Source organism: Echeneis naucrates, chromosome 5 (assembly GCF_900963305.1).
Source record: "Echeneis naucrates chromosome 5, fEcheNa1.1, whole genome shotgun sequence".
Taxonomy (NCBI): Eukaryota; Metazoa; Chordata; class Actinopteri; order Carangiformes; family Echeneidae; genus Echeneis; species Echeneis naucrates.
The window spans coordinates 9,023,492-9,040,763 of NC_042515.1; the positions used below are offsets into that span (position 1 = coordinate 9,023,492).

Sequence of the window (17,272 nt, forward strand, 5' to 3'; positions counted from 1 at the left end):
AGGAAGGTGATTTTCAACAGAAACCCCTTCACGCTTTCAGGAAGCCCCTTCAAAACAAAACAAACAATACTCATCGATTTCATCTCATAAATAAACGGCTGTCAATATTCCTGTTGGACTGGTGATATGCATTTCAGGCAGCCAGTGGAATGATTGAGCCACAGCGCCACCCGGCTCCCGTAAACTGCAGCTGCATCTGTACCCAACAGCTGGACAACCACATTTACTGATGTACATATTGAAGCTTTGCAGGGACCCTCGTCGCCCCGAGATAAAAAATAAAAAATGCTGCTTGCATTTGCAGCTGTATAATTACTAGTGCATTATTTACAACATCGGACTGATATATCCATACCGAGGAGCATCGGGAGGATGAATCCTGCCGTGCAGGAAACAGATTTTAGGAAATAAATAAATAAATAAATAACATACCTTGTGCAGGCTCGGTGATGTTGACTGACACCAAAAGGGCCGCTGGGTTTCCACTGATGGGACGGCTTACAGGGAAAGCAACAACGTTTGTTCTTTCCATACATAAGACAGTCCCGAAACGCGTCGCATCTCTCAGCAGCCCGGTTAAAACACGGATCCCATCTGGCTAATTACCTTGTCAATAAATTCGCAAGGCAATATCGCGAGAGCGGCATTGAGTCTGACCCTCTTTAATAGCCACACCCCGATTCCAATGTTGAAGTTCACATCTGCCACGATAATGCGACTCTCAGTCTACTTGTATGGATTCGATGTTGAGTGAAAAAGAACCGCAGAAATTATCAGTCAACACAGAAATAATTCGTAATCTTTCGAACACCAAGTCGAAAAAAATCAAGGCAGCTGTGTGGTTCGTCAATATTGATATTATTATAAATAAATGGCTGAAATGAAACAAATAACCAGGATTAAAGAAAATTAAAGTAAAAACAACAAAAGAGCTATACTAGCTAAAAAGCTACTATGATTACTTGTGCCTCCGATTAATTGATTGTGTCTTTATATAAAATCTGACCAAAAGCGATATACAGACCATATATTCAGTTTGGATGCAGTTGTGATATTCACGCAAAGTAGTTTATTCTGCAGAAGAAACATTTGCACACTTAAAACCAGGTAGCATGCATCCACCGAAAAGTCCAAAGTTTACTTTACATTTAACTTGTTCACTCCTGCAAGCAACATCCCCAAAGTTGTTTAAAATCCGCTCTGAGCATTGGTCTGTGGGTTTACACTAGATTGCTTTTTCACACAGAGGGACTCGGTGTTTTACTACACATTACCGTGTTAGTATCAGTTGAGGTAAAGATGTATTTTTTTTTCTCTCGGTGCCAATACAGGAATAACCAGCACTAAACATTCTTATTTGTTTAACCATTTATTTGCCAATCAATACATCTAACATCTCACAACATAACTGTTTTCTTTAATTTAACCGTCTAGAAATAGTCAGAAAATTTGTGCTACCATTATTTCCAAGAGCCCATTGAACTTGTCTAAATCGCTTTTGTCGTCTGACAAAAAAATATTATGGCTCCTAAATGATCTTTTATAAAGCACTTTGCTACAGGCGCCTGTGCCATCATCGTCTATATCAGCTTCTCCATGCTGTGTGTTTGTTTACAGCGTCCTCTGCTGTCATGAACTGATATAACATAAAAATGCACTGATATACATGGAGTTAATTAAACCCGTGCAGATATTATTAGGTATTCATTGGTTTTACGCCCATTTTTATTATTATTATTATTTTTAGACGTATTTTAAAAAACAGAACAGTCGGTTCTCAAAACAGACGGACCATATCCGGCCCAATTCCGGCGTATTTCCGGTCCGTCGGTCAAAGCCGTCCCCCGCAACGCGTGCACCCCGCCGTGTTTGAATCAGGTTTGAATGTGGCGTTTTTATGTCACGTTGCTTAAATTATCGAAAAACACGCCTGTAAGCAAGCCGGCAGTTGTTTTTCGGCTGCCACTTTCACAGACTAACCGCTGCTTTCTCTCTGTTGGCTCCACCGCCGCAAATCCTCGATACATGTCAAGCGCAGCAAAGAGACTGTGCTCAGAAAACATGACGGTGAAAAAGATCGGCACCCACAACGGGACCTTCCACTGCGACGAGGCTCTGGCCTGTTTTCTCCTCCGTCAGTTACCTGAGTACAAGGTAGGCAAAGAAAACCGAGGTGTGTTTATCGGTTTGCTATCTCCTTTTTTAACCGCAATCTTCTACTATGCAATTAAAATGCTTTTATTGCAACTCCCGGCATGTAGATGTTGTGTAGAAGTGTTTTTTTTTTTGGCTGAAATATTGTATTTGTGTTTATGCATTGGGTCCCATGTCTTGCTAAAACACACCTAATGGGGGTGCTGCTCTACAGATAGATGGATTGATCTTGCTGTGAAAAAATGAAATGCGTCTGTAATTATTCCAGCAGATATAGAAAAAAGTGAGTCAGGTTAATGGGTTAAGTACATGCAATAACAATAAGGCAAAACCGTCTGCAAATTATTTTGAAAGCGTCTTTAATATATAAAATAAATATATAAATATATATATATATATATATATATATATATATATATTTATTTATATATATACAAAGTTATATCATAAAGAAAATTTGCTTGTTGACTTAGAATGATCAGTGCAACCAGATACTAAAGGGCCAGCACCTTAAGTAGTATACAAAGAAATAATTGCATAATATATGGGTCATGACTTTATTTCATGGCATGATTTGGCAACATGCTTATTATTACTTATTATCCATCTACAAAAAAAAACCCAAAACAGTTATGTTTGTGTAATCTTTATTATATAAAAGATTTACCGGTCATGTCTTGAACTTAAGGTTAGGTCTATTTTTGGTGGGTTGAATTAAGGACACAGTATCTGTATAATTGGTTACATTGAATTTGTTTCAGAACTTTTGGTTTATAAAACTAAAAAATGAAATGAAAGAATGAAAATATGCTTCATTTCCTGAAAATGTTAATGTTTGTTTCATTGCTCAGGATGCTGAAGTTGTTCGGACCCGGGACCCGGCACAGCTGGCGCAGTGTGACATTGTTGTTGATGTGGGAGGAGAGTTCGATCCCAAGAGGCACCGATATGATCATCATCAGAGGTACAGCACTGACAGGGAGCTGTTAAAAAAGTTAGGAACTTTTTTTTTTTTTTTACTTTGAAATTTCGAGACTAATATTGACTTTAAAAGTTTCATGTCAGGTTTGCTGTCTTTGTATTGTTTTCATTAGTGGGAAAGTATCGAACCGACAGAAGTATTGTTGAAATGAAACTTTTAAGACTTCAGTGTAAGTCTGCACATCTTTCCTTCACTCCCATCTCAGTTTCATAATCTACTTTGGGAAGATCAGAGCTTCTCTTCCTTTCTTGTTGTCCTTGAAAACAAAGTGATTTTTTTTCTTTCTGGTTGCCAGGATTCTGTCATCCTGCACCCTGATTGCATGATTCATGAAGGAGCAGGCTCTATTTTTTTCTGCTAAATTTCATGCCAAAGTTCTGAATGATTGCATTCACTCGAAGTCTCATCACGTTAGTAATCAGCCCATTCCAGGTGTCTTATCACCTTAATGTCCTGATGATAATCAGAGACAGCTTTTATGACCACGGTGATAAAGACATGCCAGGGTTCTCTTCCCGGCAGGTGGTTAGTGATAATTAGCACTCCTTCAACTGAATGCCCCCCTGCTGTTGACTCACGAGTCCCCAACACTGTGAGGGGCCATAGGAGAATGTGACTGTCACTCGCAAGTACAGATAGGGGCAAGGTAGTTGTGATGAATGTAATTAGGTGGGTTGGTGTAGGAAGATGGAGAAAGCTGACAAAAGCGATTGTCATCTCAGGAGCACTTTATGAAAGAATAAAAAAAATGAACAAAGAAAAATGCATTGAGTGTGAACAGATGAAGATGGCAGAAAACCAAATATGTCATGATGAGAAATCGAAGCATGACCTTATACCAATGAAAGAGAAGCATAACATTTTGGGAAATGCTTCTGTATGCTTCTCTCTAAGACTGAAACGAGAAGAGTGATACCGCTGACTTAGAGCTTACGTGACTGAACATAGGAAACTGTGAGTCTGGCTGTCTTCACTGGTAACCAAATCCAGTTGACTATTGACAATGTTTATGGGAGTTTATGTGCAGTATTATTGATTGTCAATTTCCTGGAGTCTTGTCATTACTTTAAGCTTACCAGGAACAAGTCTATACTTCGGAAAGTCACTGCAGCAACCCTCCATTAAAGCAGGATATTTGTCACTTTTTTTTTATTCTTAAACAGAGCCGGTACAGCAGGAAACAGCTCCATCCTATTTTCAGTCTTTATGCAATGCTTAGTGAAGTCACTGTTTCCTCCAGCTTCACATTGAATTCACACATTTAGAGTGCAATATTAATCTTCTCAACTTCTTCTACAGAAGGACCCAAATTATTTCTGTAATGGTTGAATTATTCCTTAAAATCCAGGTCATAGACTTTATGATTATTATTACTGTAAGAATGTTTTTTTTTTTTATCCTTGAGGCACCATTTTATAAGAAACTGCTGCAGATACAGAAAACATTTATATGAGAAGAGAGCTGCAGGAAAATTGCTGCATGAGAAGTGTTCTCTGAATACAGATTGAGAGTTAATAAAGCACCACAAATCAGATCTGGCAGGGATTAAGTTTGAGGTTGAAATGGCACTCGCTGCTCCCACACAGCAAAGGAATACATGTAAAAGAAAATTAAAAATCGGTGACAGCGCAGCAATTAGGAATATGGTGTTCATAGTGGCACCCCATCCACAGAGAAATATAATAGTTATTCCTAAAAAGTTAGAAGTTTAAAGTGTCTGTCAGTGGATGTGAATCACTTTTCAAACAGTACAGCATGCCCCCCATTTCCCTCCCTGTACTGCATTATTATGTTCCTAAATTAATGTTAATGGCCAGCACATACATCTTCTGTACGTAGGTCTAACTTAACATGTATGAATAAGGAATGTCAGATTAATACAAACAGTGATCTTACACAAAATGCCATCCCCATTCTTGGAGCACTGTACAATTACAAATGGGCAATTGGTCTCAAATGCCGTTAAATGATTTATCCAGAAATTCAGGAATAAGACCAGCAAAGATTCAGTCTGCCACGCTTCCCGAAGACCTCCTAAATAAACATTTATTCTACTGTACAGCACCAGAGGTCACAGTGAAGTCTAAGTGAATTTAAATGCAGCGTCATCCTCTCAAAGGAGGACACGAGTAACCAGATAGAAATTTCTCAATCCAGTTAAGAGTTTTCAGAAATGACAGTTGCTAGACTGAATAATTTTTGTCAGCGTGATCAGAGAAAAATAAAGACTGGAGATGGAGTGTCTAAAGTTTTTCCTGGATGAATTAGATACCAACAGGTAATTTTGACTGGAGTAGATAATTGAATTTGAGTAGTTACAGTTACATTAACCATTGGTGACAATATAATCGTTTAAAAGTCACAGTTTCTGTTGTGTAACTAAGTGTGATGCATCAAGTTGGGTTATATTCAAGAGTGTGATGAGGCCAATTTTTGAGGCAAAAGTGGCCCAGCTGCCGCAGTATGGAAATCACACATCATTATATTCAAACAATGCTTATCACAACAAAGTTTTTGTCCAGCTTTTCTCTTCTACTTCACTGAGTTGGTTTGATCTTGTCCAGTGTGGGGAAATGCTAGTGAGCTCAGAGATATGACCAGCTTTGATTTCTCACAAATATTTTCAAGGCTTTCTTTAATAAGCATCTCTTTCAGCCGTTCTCCATTCCACTGTTATTTCCCTCTTGCTTATTCACTCCCATCTCCTGATAATCAGCATAGAAATGCCTCAGCTTGGCCAATTAGTCCTTTAATGGCTGTGATTACCCCGCCGCCCCCCAACATGTCACTCATTCATTTGTCGGTCTGTTTTCCGCTGTGCTGCAGCCCAAGCATCCTAATTAAGCCTGAATTAAATGACCAGCAGTGGCTCAGTGCTGGAGCCCACCCATCTCAGCACGTGGCTGAGGAGAGACCTCTGGTGGCTTTTATTTATGTGTGCTCACGCTTACAAACACAGCTGAGCACAGTCTCTCTCTGCTGTTAATGCAAATGCACTTGCTGAAGCTGAAGGGAATATTTATGGACACATCCAGTCATGCACAGCATAGAGCTAAATGCACCAGATACTTGACTGAAGGAGCTTGTTATTAGGAAAAGCGTGAATAGGTTCTGAGCAGCTAATAAACAGAACACTGAAGACTTCACCCAAGCCTTGGCCTCAGTATTGAATATTGGAAATCCATGGCCTGTGGGGACTGAATTAGTCCAGTCAGTGTCTCTCAGAAAGTATTGGTGTGTGTGTGTGTAGGAAAGTTAGCTGAAGTTGTTTTGAATTTTTTTTTTTTTTTTTAATATGTCATGATTCTTTTTTAACCCTAGAAAAGAAAATATTGTGAGAGTCAGAGTTCAATCCATACTAAAAAATATCAAATAATATAGTATTTTCAGCCGCACTCTTTGTGACCAGGGCTGCAATTGTAGGATATTTTAATATTATTGATTGATATTCAGATTGTTTTGGGGATTTCTTGATTAAACTGGAGTAAATACAATTTGAAAATATATTTAATTAGTTAAACAGTAAATACGGTAATATTGACTCATGTTAAAACTGACTGCCACATCAGACAACCCCTTGCCATCTTTTTTTGCTCAGATCGTTTGCAGAGACCTTCCACAGTTTGCGTCCAGAGAAGCCATGGATGACCAAGCTCAGCTCAGCCGGCCTGGTCTACTTGCACTTTGGTCGTCAGCTGCTGGCTCAGCTGACACAGCTGAAGGAGGGTGACAAGCAGCTGGAGGTGCTGTATGACAAGGTGAGAGCAGAAAGGAGGGAGGTTTTAGCAGCCAGTGGATTACAATTAAATGTGTTTTACTGCTTCATTGGAAGCAGATGTGTTCCATTGCCCCACTCTTGCCAAAATGTTGTCCTCTCTGGGATGTCAAATGTAAACATTTTGAATTTTCTCGTGGACATAAACTTGAAAGGAAATTAAATTATCAAAGCGTGTCTAACAGTTGTTGGCCATTTTCAAAAACACAAACCATGCATTTACTGTCAGTGGGAGATAGGACATTTTTAAGTTTAGTTTATAGCAATATGCTTCCTTCAGACACTTGTCTGTAAAGTGGGACCTAAAGTGTGAGCATAGAGACAGAGATGTGACAGAGATTCATCTCCAGATTGAATCTAAGGGCACCACTGTTATATTTAATGCATTTCATAGAGCTTGGTCAGCAGGAAGCATCGCTAAATGGAGCATGCCCAGGCACATTAAGCCGGCTGATTCTTAGGACTTGCATGAATATGAACTCGCACTATCACTGGCCTTTTGAGTGTCACTCTGCCTGGAGCACAGAATAACCCATTTATTGTAAGTGAGGGCTTTTATTTATTTTAGGATGTTTTATGTGTCACCCACTTCAGACAAAGTGAGCCTCTTTTTTTTTTTTTTTTTTTTTCCCAGAAAACTTGCAGGTCAGTTGTAAAATGTGATCTCTTGAGTGATTGACCCTTTGACGTACTGAGGAGTTCACTTTAAAGCCGTAAATCTGTTTTGGCTTTTCTGCCTCTCATCTACTTCTTCTTGGAGATTTGCCAGTGAACTTTAATGTAGCTGCAATTAGCCAAATTCCGTTTGGTTTAATAATTCAGATGAGCACTTCAGCCTTCAATAAATACCCATGCACTGACCAAGTGTGTTTCGATCTAGATAATCTAATCCCTGTACGTTTCTCTCTCCCAAAAGTCCTCTATGTCTTTGCAAAGCTGATTTTAAAATAGGAATCCAATTCTTCTTTTTAAAAACGGGCATTATTATAAAACCACCAATTTCCATCCGTTACAGCCTCATAACCTCTGAATTCTCTTTCACTTCTTTGCAGCTGTATGAGAACTTTGTGGAGGAGGTGGATGCTATAGACAATGGCATTTCACAGTATGACGGGGAGGCCCGCTACTCCATCTCCACCAACCTCAGTGCACGTGTCAGTTATCTGAACCCATGCTGGAACAGCAAGAATCAGGACACCGAGGTGATGGCATGAGAATGACTGATAAGTGAATGTTTATCCACTCTTAGTGCACAGACTGGTGGAGTGCATAACTTTTATATTAGTGTGAAGAAAATTGATGTCTAATATCTGAAATCTATCCCAGATTTGAATTAATGTCTGTTGGTTTGAATCTGTCATATGAAATGGTCAAATGAAAGATGTGTCATACATTATATAACTTATATCTTTGTGGCTTTAATTTAAAGTTGTTGTAGTTGATATTTTACAATATATCAAATCACAGCATAAAACGTTGGGTGTTCTTTAAACCAAGTTTCAGGTCATTTGTGATTAACACAGCTTCATGCTTTCTTGGCACTTGCCTCCAGTTTCTTCTGGAGTGGTCAGAGATCAGGCAGTGTGCACTTAGTGGTGCACTGACAGGGTGAACTCACAACAGGAGCTGCCTGTAATAATTGAAAAACATAGTGGAGGTTATGGTTGTCTAACATCTAAGCCTGTCTAACTGCAGTCATAATTAGATGCATGATGCGTGACAGACGTGTGTATGAAGTGTTCCTGTCCCTCCATCACTATCTTTCTTTTATGCACTATATATATTTCTATTCAAAATAAACTGCGATAGGGAGGTCAGACTGAGGTTTGTGCTGGGCATGACAGGAAGCTTTTAAAGCAGGGCTGCAAAGATCAGTGAGAAGTTGGCACTATTGTTGTTATCCAGGTTTTATCTCACTCAAAGTATTTGACATCAAACTACAGTGGAATTCAGATTTGGTGTAATATGAATGAGCAAAAGGACTTTCATCAAAATTACATCTTAAGTCCAGTAAAGTTTTAAAACATTTCATTATTTATCCCAATTTGTACCTCCATATTGATTCCTCTGTGTTTGACAATAGCCCGTATGTGTTTCCATAGGAGGGTTTTAAGAAGGCAATGAAAATGGTCGGTGAGGAGTTCCTTGGCAAGCTGGAGTATTACATGTCTGCCTGGCTGCCGGCTCGTGCGGTGGTGGAGGAAGCTGTTAAGGAGAGACATCAGGTACAAGACTGTCCAATTTAAGTTTACATTTTAGTTAAGTTTTCCCTTTCATTGTCCCTTTAACTTAGGTCCTGAGACCACTGCACACAATAACACGGCTAACAATGCTTTATTAGTTAACAACCTTTCAGTGTTTTCCCCTTTTTGTGTGCCTTTAAAATAAAAGCTGGCAGTAAAAACTGCGTTGCCTGATCATGGTGCTATAATGTTTCGTTCGTATTTTTTTATTCATATACTAGAATTAATTTGTAATATGGCGACTAAGACCAACTATACTTGTATATTACAATGTTGTTATTAGAAAATAAGACTGACTCTCCTGTTCGTGTACCTGCAATCTTCTTATGGCATCGAATTTTTATTCACATTTTATTTTTAATCACAGTATTCAAGAACAACTATATTTAAGGAATCCTAAAATACACAAAACCATAACTGTTGGTTTCCACTAACACTAAAGAACTTCACTCTTAAGGATTCTCCTTTATCATGCACATTACTAACATACGGGTTTCTGGTTCATCCCTCAATACTAGGTAGATCCCAGTGGAGAGGTGTTGTTGTTCCCCAAATCTGGTTGTCCCTGGAAGGAACATCTGTTTGCACTGGAGAAGGAGCTCAAAATTGAGACGCCAATCAAGTTTGTCCTTTACCCAGACCAGAATGGTCAGTGGAGGGTCCAATGTGTCCCTGCTGGGCTCAACACCTTTGAGAACAGGTGATTTTTTTTTTTTTTTTCCCCCCCTCCTATTCCAAATACAAGAGCTGTGTCTTTGTCTTGATCTTAAGTTTTTCTTTAGTTTGATCTGATTACAAGTTGTTTAAATGCCAATTCTGCTTCATGGGGCACACCGTGTGATATGCGAGGTGGAGGCACCTTAACTGACTTACTGCCGCAGAAATTAAGCATGCAGAACGCACAGGGATGTTGTGACACTCACTCACAGTTAAATTCTCCCAGAATGAATTTACTTTAAACATTGGAAGAGAACACAATCGCAGACGGAGCTTTAGAGTCTCCCAGGTGTGCTGAATTGAGTTGAGCTCGGGTGACAGGGATGATGGTGTGTGATTTAACTTTCATGCTTTTTGGACCGTTTGACAACTGCTCACAGTGGGCCGTCATGCCATCTGATGAGAGAGAAACTCCTGCTGGTGGAGAAAAACTTGTTTTTCGAATGAGGACAATCCTTTAGTTGATGCTGAGGTTTTCTTCTCGCGTTGCTCTCTCAGGGTTAGAAAGGATGTAAACTTACTACTTCACACTGAGTGAACCCACCAAAGCCCTTTCTTTATGCATACCCCTCTCATTCAGGTGTCTCTTTGTTTTCCAAATGCTAATGGATTGCTCTGCTTCAAATGCACATATACTGTATGCTGCTTGCTGGTTTGGCAGTTTGATGAAGTCCTTTACATACAGATACTTATTTAAATGTGTTCCAGCATTTTTATGAAAGTGAATATTAATGACATGAGATTCATGCTCTATTGAACCACAGACACACTCTCACAATCATAGCCCTCTTATAATATGAATATAATTTAGCCATCTCAGGAGTTGCATAGCAGCACAGAATAAATCAGTAGTTTGTGTGCAAATGCAACGTGCAAATATTTATATTCATAAATATTTTCTTGTCACTGAAGAGAAAAAACCAACCAGTCCTTTTTCTGAAGTCTGAATTTTAAATCAGAAATGTACTGTAACAAGAGTCTACCCGCAGCACTTCCAGATGAAATGGTGACATACTAATGTGGACCACCCTAAGGTGCTAATTTGCTGTAATATCTGAATACACAGAGGGTAATGTAAAGTGATGGATTAAGTATGAATATGATGGGGGCATGAAATAGAGTGATTGCGCTGATTTCATTCTAAACCTTTATTTATTTATTTATTTATTTTCTCAGCTGTCTTTTAGTTTTGTTTCTTCTTTCATATCGTGACACATCGGTCTACTTCTTACTGTCAATGTTTCAATTCCTTTTTTAAGCATCACAAACTGTCGAACACTTTGAATTGTGGGTGTGTCACAAATATAAATGCATCCTTCCCTGCAGCTGCAGCTGTTAAGCAGCATCTTCTAGCAATAATTATGTTTTGAAGCCACATGCCTTAAACACAAGGTGCGTCGTGCGAGCTCATTAAATTGCATCAGTATTCTTGTCAGTCAGTACATAGCGACGGTGGCGATGTGACAAAGACGCTCTGTGTGAACTTGTTGGATGATTAACACCTATCAAATCTGTGTTGGTTACCGCTGCAGGTGAATTGTTTATTTGCGGAAAATGTCTCCGTCATGTGCTGCTGTTCTCATAACATCGTCAACATCCCCAGTGAAGTTTAGTTGGTCTGATGTCTGACCTCCACACAAAATCTTCCCGAACACATTCCTACTTTACTTTTCAAATCCTCATTGGCCAAAATACTTGCACTCGAAAACTTGCAAGTGTGTGACACATTTTATTTTTAAAGTTCATTTTTATTGTCGTTTTCATCTCTGCCTCGTTGTGCAGATTTGTAGCAGGCTTTTTATTTTATGTTTCTGTTTGTGGTTAAAATGACAAGATGCCACTGTCAGGCAGATTTGATCAGCTGTAATAAATTAAAGTTAATTTGGTAAAGGCCTAAATGGCAATTGGTTGAAGAGCAATCTGCAGCTGATGTCTGCGGTCAGCCAGTCATAAAATTAATTTCATACTGTATGTTTTGCTTCTCTGCCACTAAAACAGCAGAGCCAATAAACACATTATTTTTGAGCTGTAGTAACTTTATCATGTAGTTATTTGAATAGCACACGTGTGATTTGAAAGAATTCAGATAAAATAAATTAATTCAACACTGAATTCACTGTGTTCAAAGGTTGTCAATCTCCCCAAAACGCCGCTCTTATGCTGTCGCTGGAAATTAAAAAAGGGAACGAGGAAGGAAATGTCAATATTGTTGTCTGTGGATCAGCTAATGAAGTCACTCAGACTCGTCTGTGTGTGCTGAATATTTTTTTAACGTTGCTCATCAGCCTAACCTCTCGTCATTTGCACTGAATACACATGCTTTTCTGATTATTATACGGCGTGTATTCAGCTCGATGAATTCTTTGATTCCTGTGACTGCCTTGTTGATTGAGTGCCTTTTGAAGGCTGGCAGCAGTATAAAGAACACAGCGCTGCTGGGTCAACAGTGAAGCTGATATCGATACGACAAAATTACACACAATAATGTGTATTGTTTCTTGTCATTGCCTTTTGAAATTTTAATACCACACAGCAAAGGTTGATTGCTTCACAAATAATGGAAACTGCGTTGTAAAGAGGGATTATAGATGATATATAGAATGGGTGGAAATCGATGAAACAATTGTGTCCATAAATAGGAAGTATATTGAAGACTTGGTGATTCTGAATGTGCACCAGGTAATAGTTGTATTTTTTCCTCTCAGCCTTCATTTGCTATTCTTCTCCTGTCTGTTTTATTTGTGGAATTTTCAAATTTTTTTAAATATGTTGAATACTGTTTGGATCTGAGGCGGATTTGCAAAGTTGGATGTACAAAGATTGATTTCATAAATCTAACATCTCTGATATCTGAATCTATGTTTGTGAACTGGCAGTCACAAACAGACAGATAATCCACCTGACCACCTTGCTCTTAACTGTTAGCACCTCTGACAGTATGCTCCCTTGTGCTTTTTTCCGGATTTGACATGTCATTATTGATACACTGTGAGTTGCTTGAGAGCAGAAGGAGGTCCCTTAGCAGATTGTGCCTAAAGACGCAGGATGAAGGTAGAATATCTTTTTGATTCAGACCTAGCTGCTTGGTTTCACACTTTCTATTATCACTTGTTTCCCTGAGCTCCCCACTGTCCTAATAGTGATTCCTTCTGCCTCTGTCCCCTCTCTCATGTACAGTACTTCTGTCTTTCCCATAATCAGCCTGTTCCTTTCATCACCTTTTTTCTTATCTGTCTTTGTCTCATTTTATTAATCCAGTTTCTCCCCTTGCTTTTCATCTACCCTCTCCCCTATCTTGTTGTCTCACCTTTCACACCTCCCCTTCTTCATTCCTTTTATTTATTTTCCAACCCTTCGCTGCAGAATCTCATGAGGCGGTCAGCAGCGCTTTGAACTAAAAAGACACAGGCACCTGTTTATGGTGGTTTAGTTCTTCAGAGGGATAATTCAGTGCAAACACACAGTTGGGGTGGAGCTACACAGGAACAATGGCTTGTGAGATGGATTAAAAAACATAGCTCCAGATGGCTCTTTCTCTGGGTGGTGTGCTTCCTCCCAGTAGGCATGTGCCATCTCCACGAAAGGGGTGTTGTTATCACCTGTGTCCCTGCCACTGCACCTGTGGGGCGGAAAGGGTCTATTTTTATCAGGATCACATTGCTGAGGAAATGTGAAACAGGAGAGGGAAGAGGGGAGTGGAAACAGCCCTTCCTCAGAGGTGCACAGTATCGGATAATATGGTAGGTTGACAGCAATACGACCTAGACCAGAACATTTTTAGAAATACACGCTGACCCAGTTACCCACTAAACCTCCGTTTTAGGGTTTCAGCTGATGAATATTGACCTATTTATTTATTAACTTTCAATCAGTCGTTAGGCCATTCAGATGTATTTCATTTCAGATCATTTCAGAGGTTGACACCTCACAGAGGGTTATGATTCTGTACAATCCCTCGTCGACATCAATGTTTCAATAAACCATTACCTCCAGTATATCTAATCCTGAGGAACATTTTTTCCCTAATGAAGCAGTCCTTCTCAATATATGTCTCATTATGGTATGGTAAATGTCTGAGGAGGGTCTTATTCCATCACAAGAGTAATTTGCTAATTTTCTGTATATTTTTAGACCGATCATCTTGAAGAATTGGAGCTTCCTGTCATAACAACAACAGTCATCCCCTCCTACTCCTTCCCTCATTACCAGCTCTGTTGACCTTTCCTTAGAGCTCATTTTCCAGCCATACTGTGGAGCTATCGATTGGTTGATTCATTTAACAGGGATTACTGGTTTGCCATGCGTCCCTCCACAGGTTGTCCTACAAACAGTCTTAATAGGGATATGTCTGTGTAACCTGGAGTTCATGGCATGGAGTTGGAGAAAAACAGTTTCAGTGCCTGTGTGCATGTCAGTCATCATTTCTGATCGTTTTAAAGCTCCTGGCACTCTGATGGTTGCAATTATGGATGAAAAATATTTAGTGAGAAGCAGAATATGTATGAACTGAACCCTTCAAATCGGGGAAGAGAAGACAAGAAAGTACTTACCTTGCTTCAGACTGGCAGCCTTTTCATTTGAATCCTCACAAGTTTGACTCTACAGTTCCATAATTTAAAAAGCATCTGACAGAGAGGAACAGAAGAATGAGGATGGCAGCGCATGTTTAGTGAAATCTGAAGCTTTTAGCAGATTTAGATGCGTTTGAAGCATTTAAAGTCTATTTCAGAAGCAGTGGAAGAGCAAGAGGTGAGTGATGAAGCAATGATTTAGAATAGAATCAGAATCTGAATGAAATATGTTTGAATGTATCAGTACGTTTAGGAACAGTGTTCTGAGATAATGGAGATAATAATCCCATCGAGGAAATGCGCACGCACACACTCAGAAAGTGGTAATGTGTTTTAAACGACGTGCTAAGCTATAGACAGGAGTCTGTGTTGCATCCAGTGGGTGGTAAATGAGCTGCTCCATATTTTTATGAATTTCCAGCCTCTGTGTGCTGCATTCACAGACGCTTTGTCAAGGTCAACTCTTAAATTCTCACAGAGCCAATCTTGTCCGCACTTTGTAAGATTGCCTGTTGACTCCGCCGCATTGTATGGCTCTCCGACTGCTGGGTTGATCAGTGATTTTCGAAATTACTAGAGAAGAATAAAGCTGATTCTGTAGGTCATTTTGCTGGGGATGATTGCGGTGGTGGTATGTGAGAGGGTTACTCTAGTTTACCTCTTATAGCAGCAGTTTACCTCCCATATATGTGTTCAGTTGCACAGATGAAAGTAATCAAAGTCAAAATAAAAATCGTAGTTAAAATAATTGTTTCTTTTTGGGCCTTTGTTGTTAGCAATATTTTTCTTTCTTTATTGATGAATACAATGCCAGAATATGGGTAATTTATTTATTTTTTTTAAGTCAGCATGCTGAAGCCCAAGGAGAAACATTCATATGCTTGTTTTGTCCAGCTAGCAGTCCTGATATATTCAGTATACTTTTATATAAGACAGGGCAAGAGGGGAAGTGCTTATGCTGACATGCACAGCACAACTTGTTTTGCCAAAGTAATGCGTCAACAGGAAGTGAGCAGCTGACCACACAGTGTCCATCTGTAAGCCAACGTGCTCCCCTGTTTTCCTTTCCTAGACTGTCCTTGCCAGAAGAGTGGCGTGGCATTCGAGATGAAGCACTGTCGGAGCTCAGTGGGATCCAGGGCAGCATCTTCGTCCATGCTGGAGGCTTTATTGGCGGGAACAAGACTCAGGAAGGAGCCTTGGAGATGGCCCGGAGGACCCTGCAGGCTGCCGCCCAGGCTCCTGCAAATGGAAGCAGCTGATTGGGCCGTATAGAACGAAACATTTTGTTCTCGTGGTCAGTTATTGTAGAGGATGGGGGGATTGATTTGTTAATTGGCTAGCTTCCAGTTTATTTGTCCAAACCAGGGCTAATGTTTTCTGTCTTACCAGAATGGGTATCGTAAGGAAATGGCAGCCTAATAACTTTGGGTCAATTCCCTGAATCCTATTCTCATAATACTGAGTCATATGGTGACTCCTTCCTGTTATCTCTTCTCTCTCTCTGTACTGCTTTTGCATTCATTTTCAATAAACTACTATTTGGATTATAAATTGGTCCTCTGTGAACAACTCAGTATTAGTCCATAAATGTCATCTTGTTTTTCCATCTCTGCTCACATCAGCTGAGGTAATACACTGTGGTCCGTCTAGCCAACCAGCATTTTAAAAGCCTGTGAATATGACGGCCGCTCCTTTAAAGGGCTCATTTACACGGACACCTGGATGCTGGTTCATCTTTTCATTTCCAGAATGCTGACATTAGCTGCAGCACTACAAAGAGATACGGACACTGCTTCCGCCGCTTCCGAGATCAAAGCCTCAATAATGAGGCCTGATTAATTCTGAGTTGGAATAAAAAATGTAATAAACTTCCAAGCGGCACGTAGAAATGGTCCTTGTGGCAGCCAGTGTCGTGCCAAGGTTGCTTAATGGCGCGAAGAGTCAATTTCCCTGTAATGAAGTTATGGGATGCGCCTTAAATTTTCTCATTAATTCTCCACATTTTCTTCCCACCTGGCTGTACCTGTTGCTCTCCACAAGGCTACCCTCTACCTCTTACTACATGTAAACTATCACTCATTTCATACCTCTAAATTTTATTTCCAGCGGTGCCGGATTTTGTTGTGTAAATACCACAGCAGAAGGAGAAGAAAGAAACGATTACCGTGCTGTGACTGAAAGCTCTTAGTGTTTCTCTGCTTCTTTTACCTGTGTTTGTCATTTATTGGTTTTAGTTGTGCGGTTTGTTCATTCTTGAGTTGCAAGACCTTTTTTTTTTTTTTTTTTTTTCCCCCCCCACTCACTTGTCTCCTTCTTTTTCTGTTTTCACCAAAACAGACGCTCTTGAATAAATCCAAACATCTGATGCCTGAGAGGCAATGTCTTCATCATGAAAACAAAGTGCTCATTGCTATCTAATCTATATTTAGTCTCAAGTTTCAACTGCGTGGTTATTGCTTCCCTTTTAGCTGAGAGTGCAATGGTTATTTTGAGCAGCTCTGGAAACATATTCTTCCCCCCAGCGTTTTCTTTTCCTGACTTCCTGTGTCTCACACACCCATTTTAGTGTTATTGCGCTGCTCTTTATTCCGCAGATTTTACAGTGACACGTATTATGTTGTAGTCTCAGCCAAACGTTTGTGTTGTTTTGGGAGGTACAGAAGATGACCCTATTTTCCCAGCAGGAGCCACTGAAGGCGCATTCACCATAACGGTGTAATTTCAGACAGTCTGATAGGAGCATCATTTTGAAAGGTCTGGGAGGGGACTGATGTGTATCCTAATAAGTATTGATTTGAGTTTCCAGCCACCACTTTACCCTTGCATG

The 17,272-nt window shown here is 39.7% G+C and overlaps 1 protein-coding gene across 2 annotated transcripts; it reads left to right on the forward strand.

Moving 5' to 3' along the window:
* Positions 1-1,826: 1,826 nt before the first annotated feature.
* myg1 (myg1 exonuclease) lies at positions 1,827-15,990 on the forward strand. Of its 2 annotated transcripts, XM_029502509.1 has the most exons (8): positions 1,827-1,878; positions 2,039-2,154; positions 3,006-3,118; positions 6,735-6,894; positions 7,964-8,113; positions 9,014-9,136; positions 9,673-9,854; positions 15,515-15,990. In XM_029502509.1, exons 2-8 carry the CDS (start codon positions 2,062-2,064, stop codon positions 15,702-15,704), a joined length of 1,011 nt encoding a protein of 336 aa, XP_029358369.1. In that variant the 5' UTR covers positions 1,827-1,878; positions 2,039-2,061; the 3' UTR covers positions 15,705-15,990. The 2 variants fall into 2 exon arrangements, with proteins under 2 accessions (XP_029358369.1, XP_029358368.1); XM_029502508.1 differs by lacking the exon at positions 1,827-1,878 and having other exon boundaries at positions 1,885-2,154.
* Positions 15,991-17,272: the final 1,282 nt, after the last annotated feature.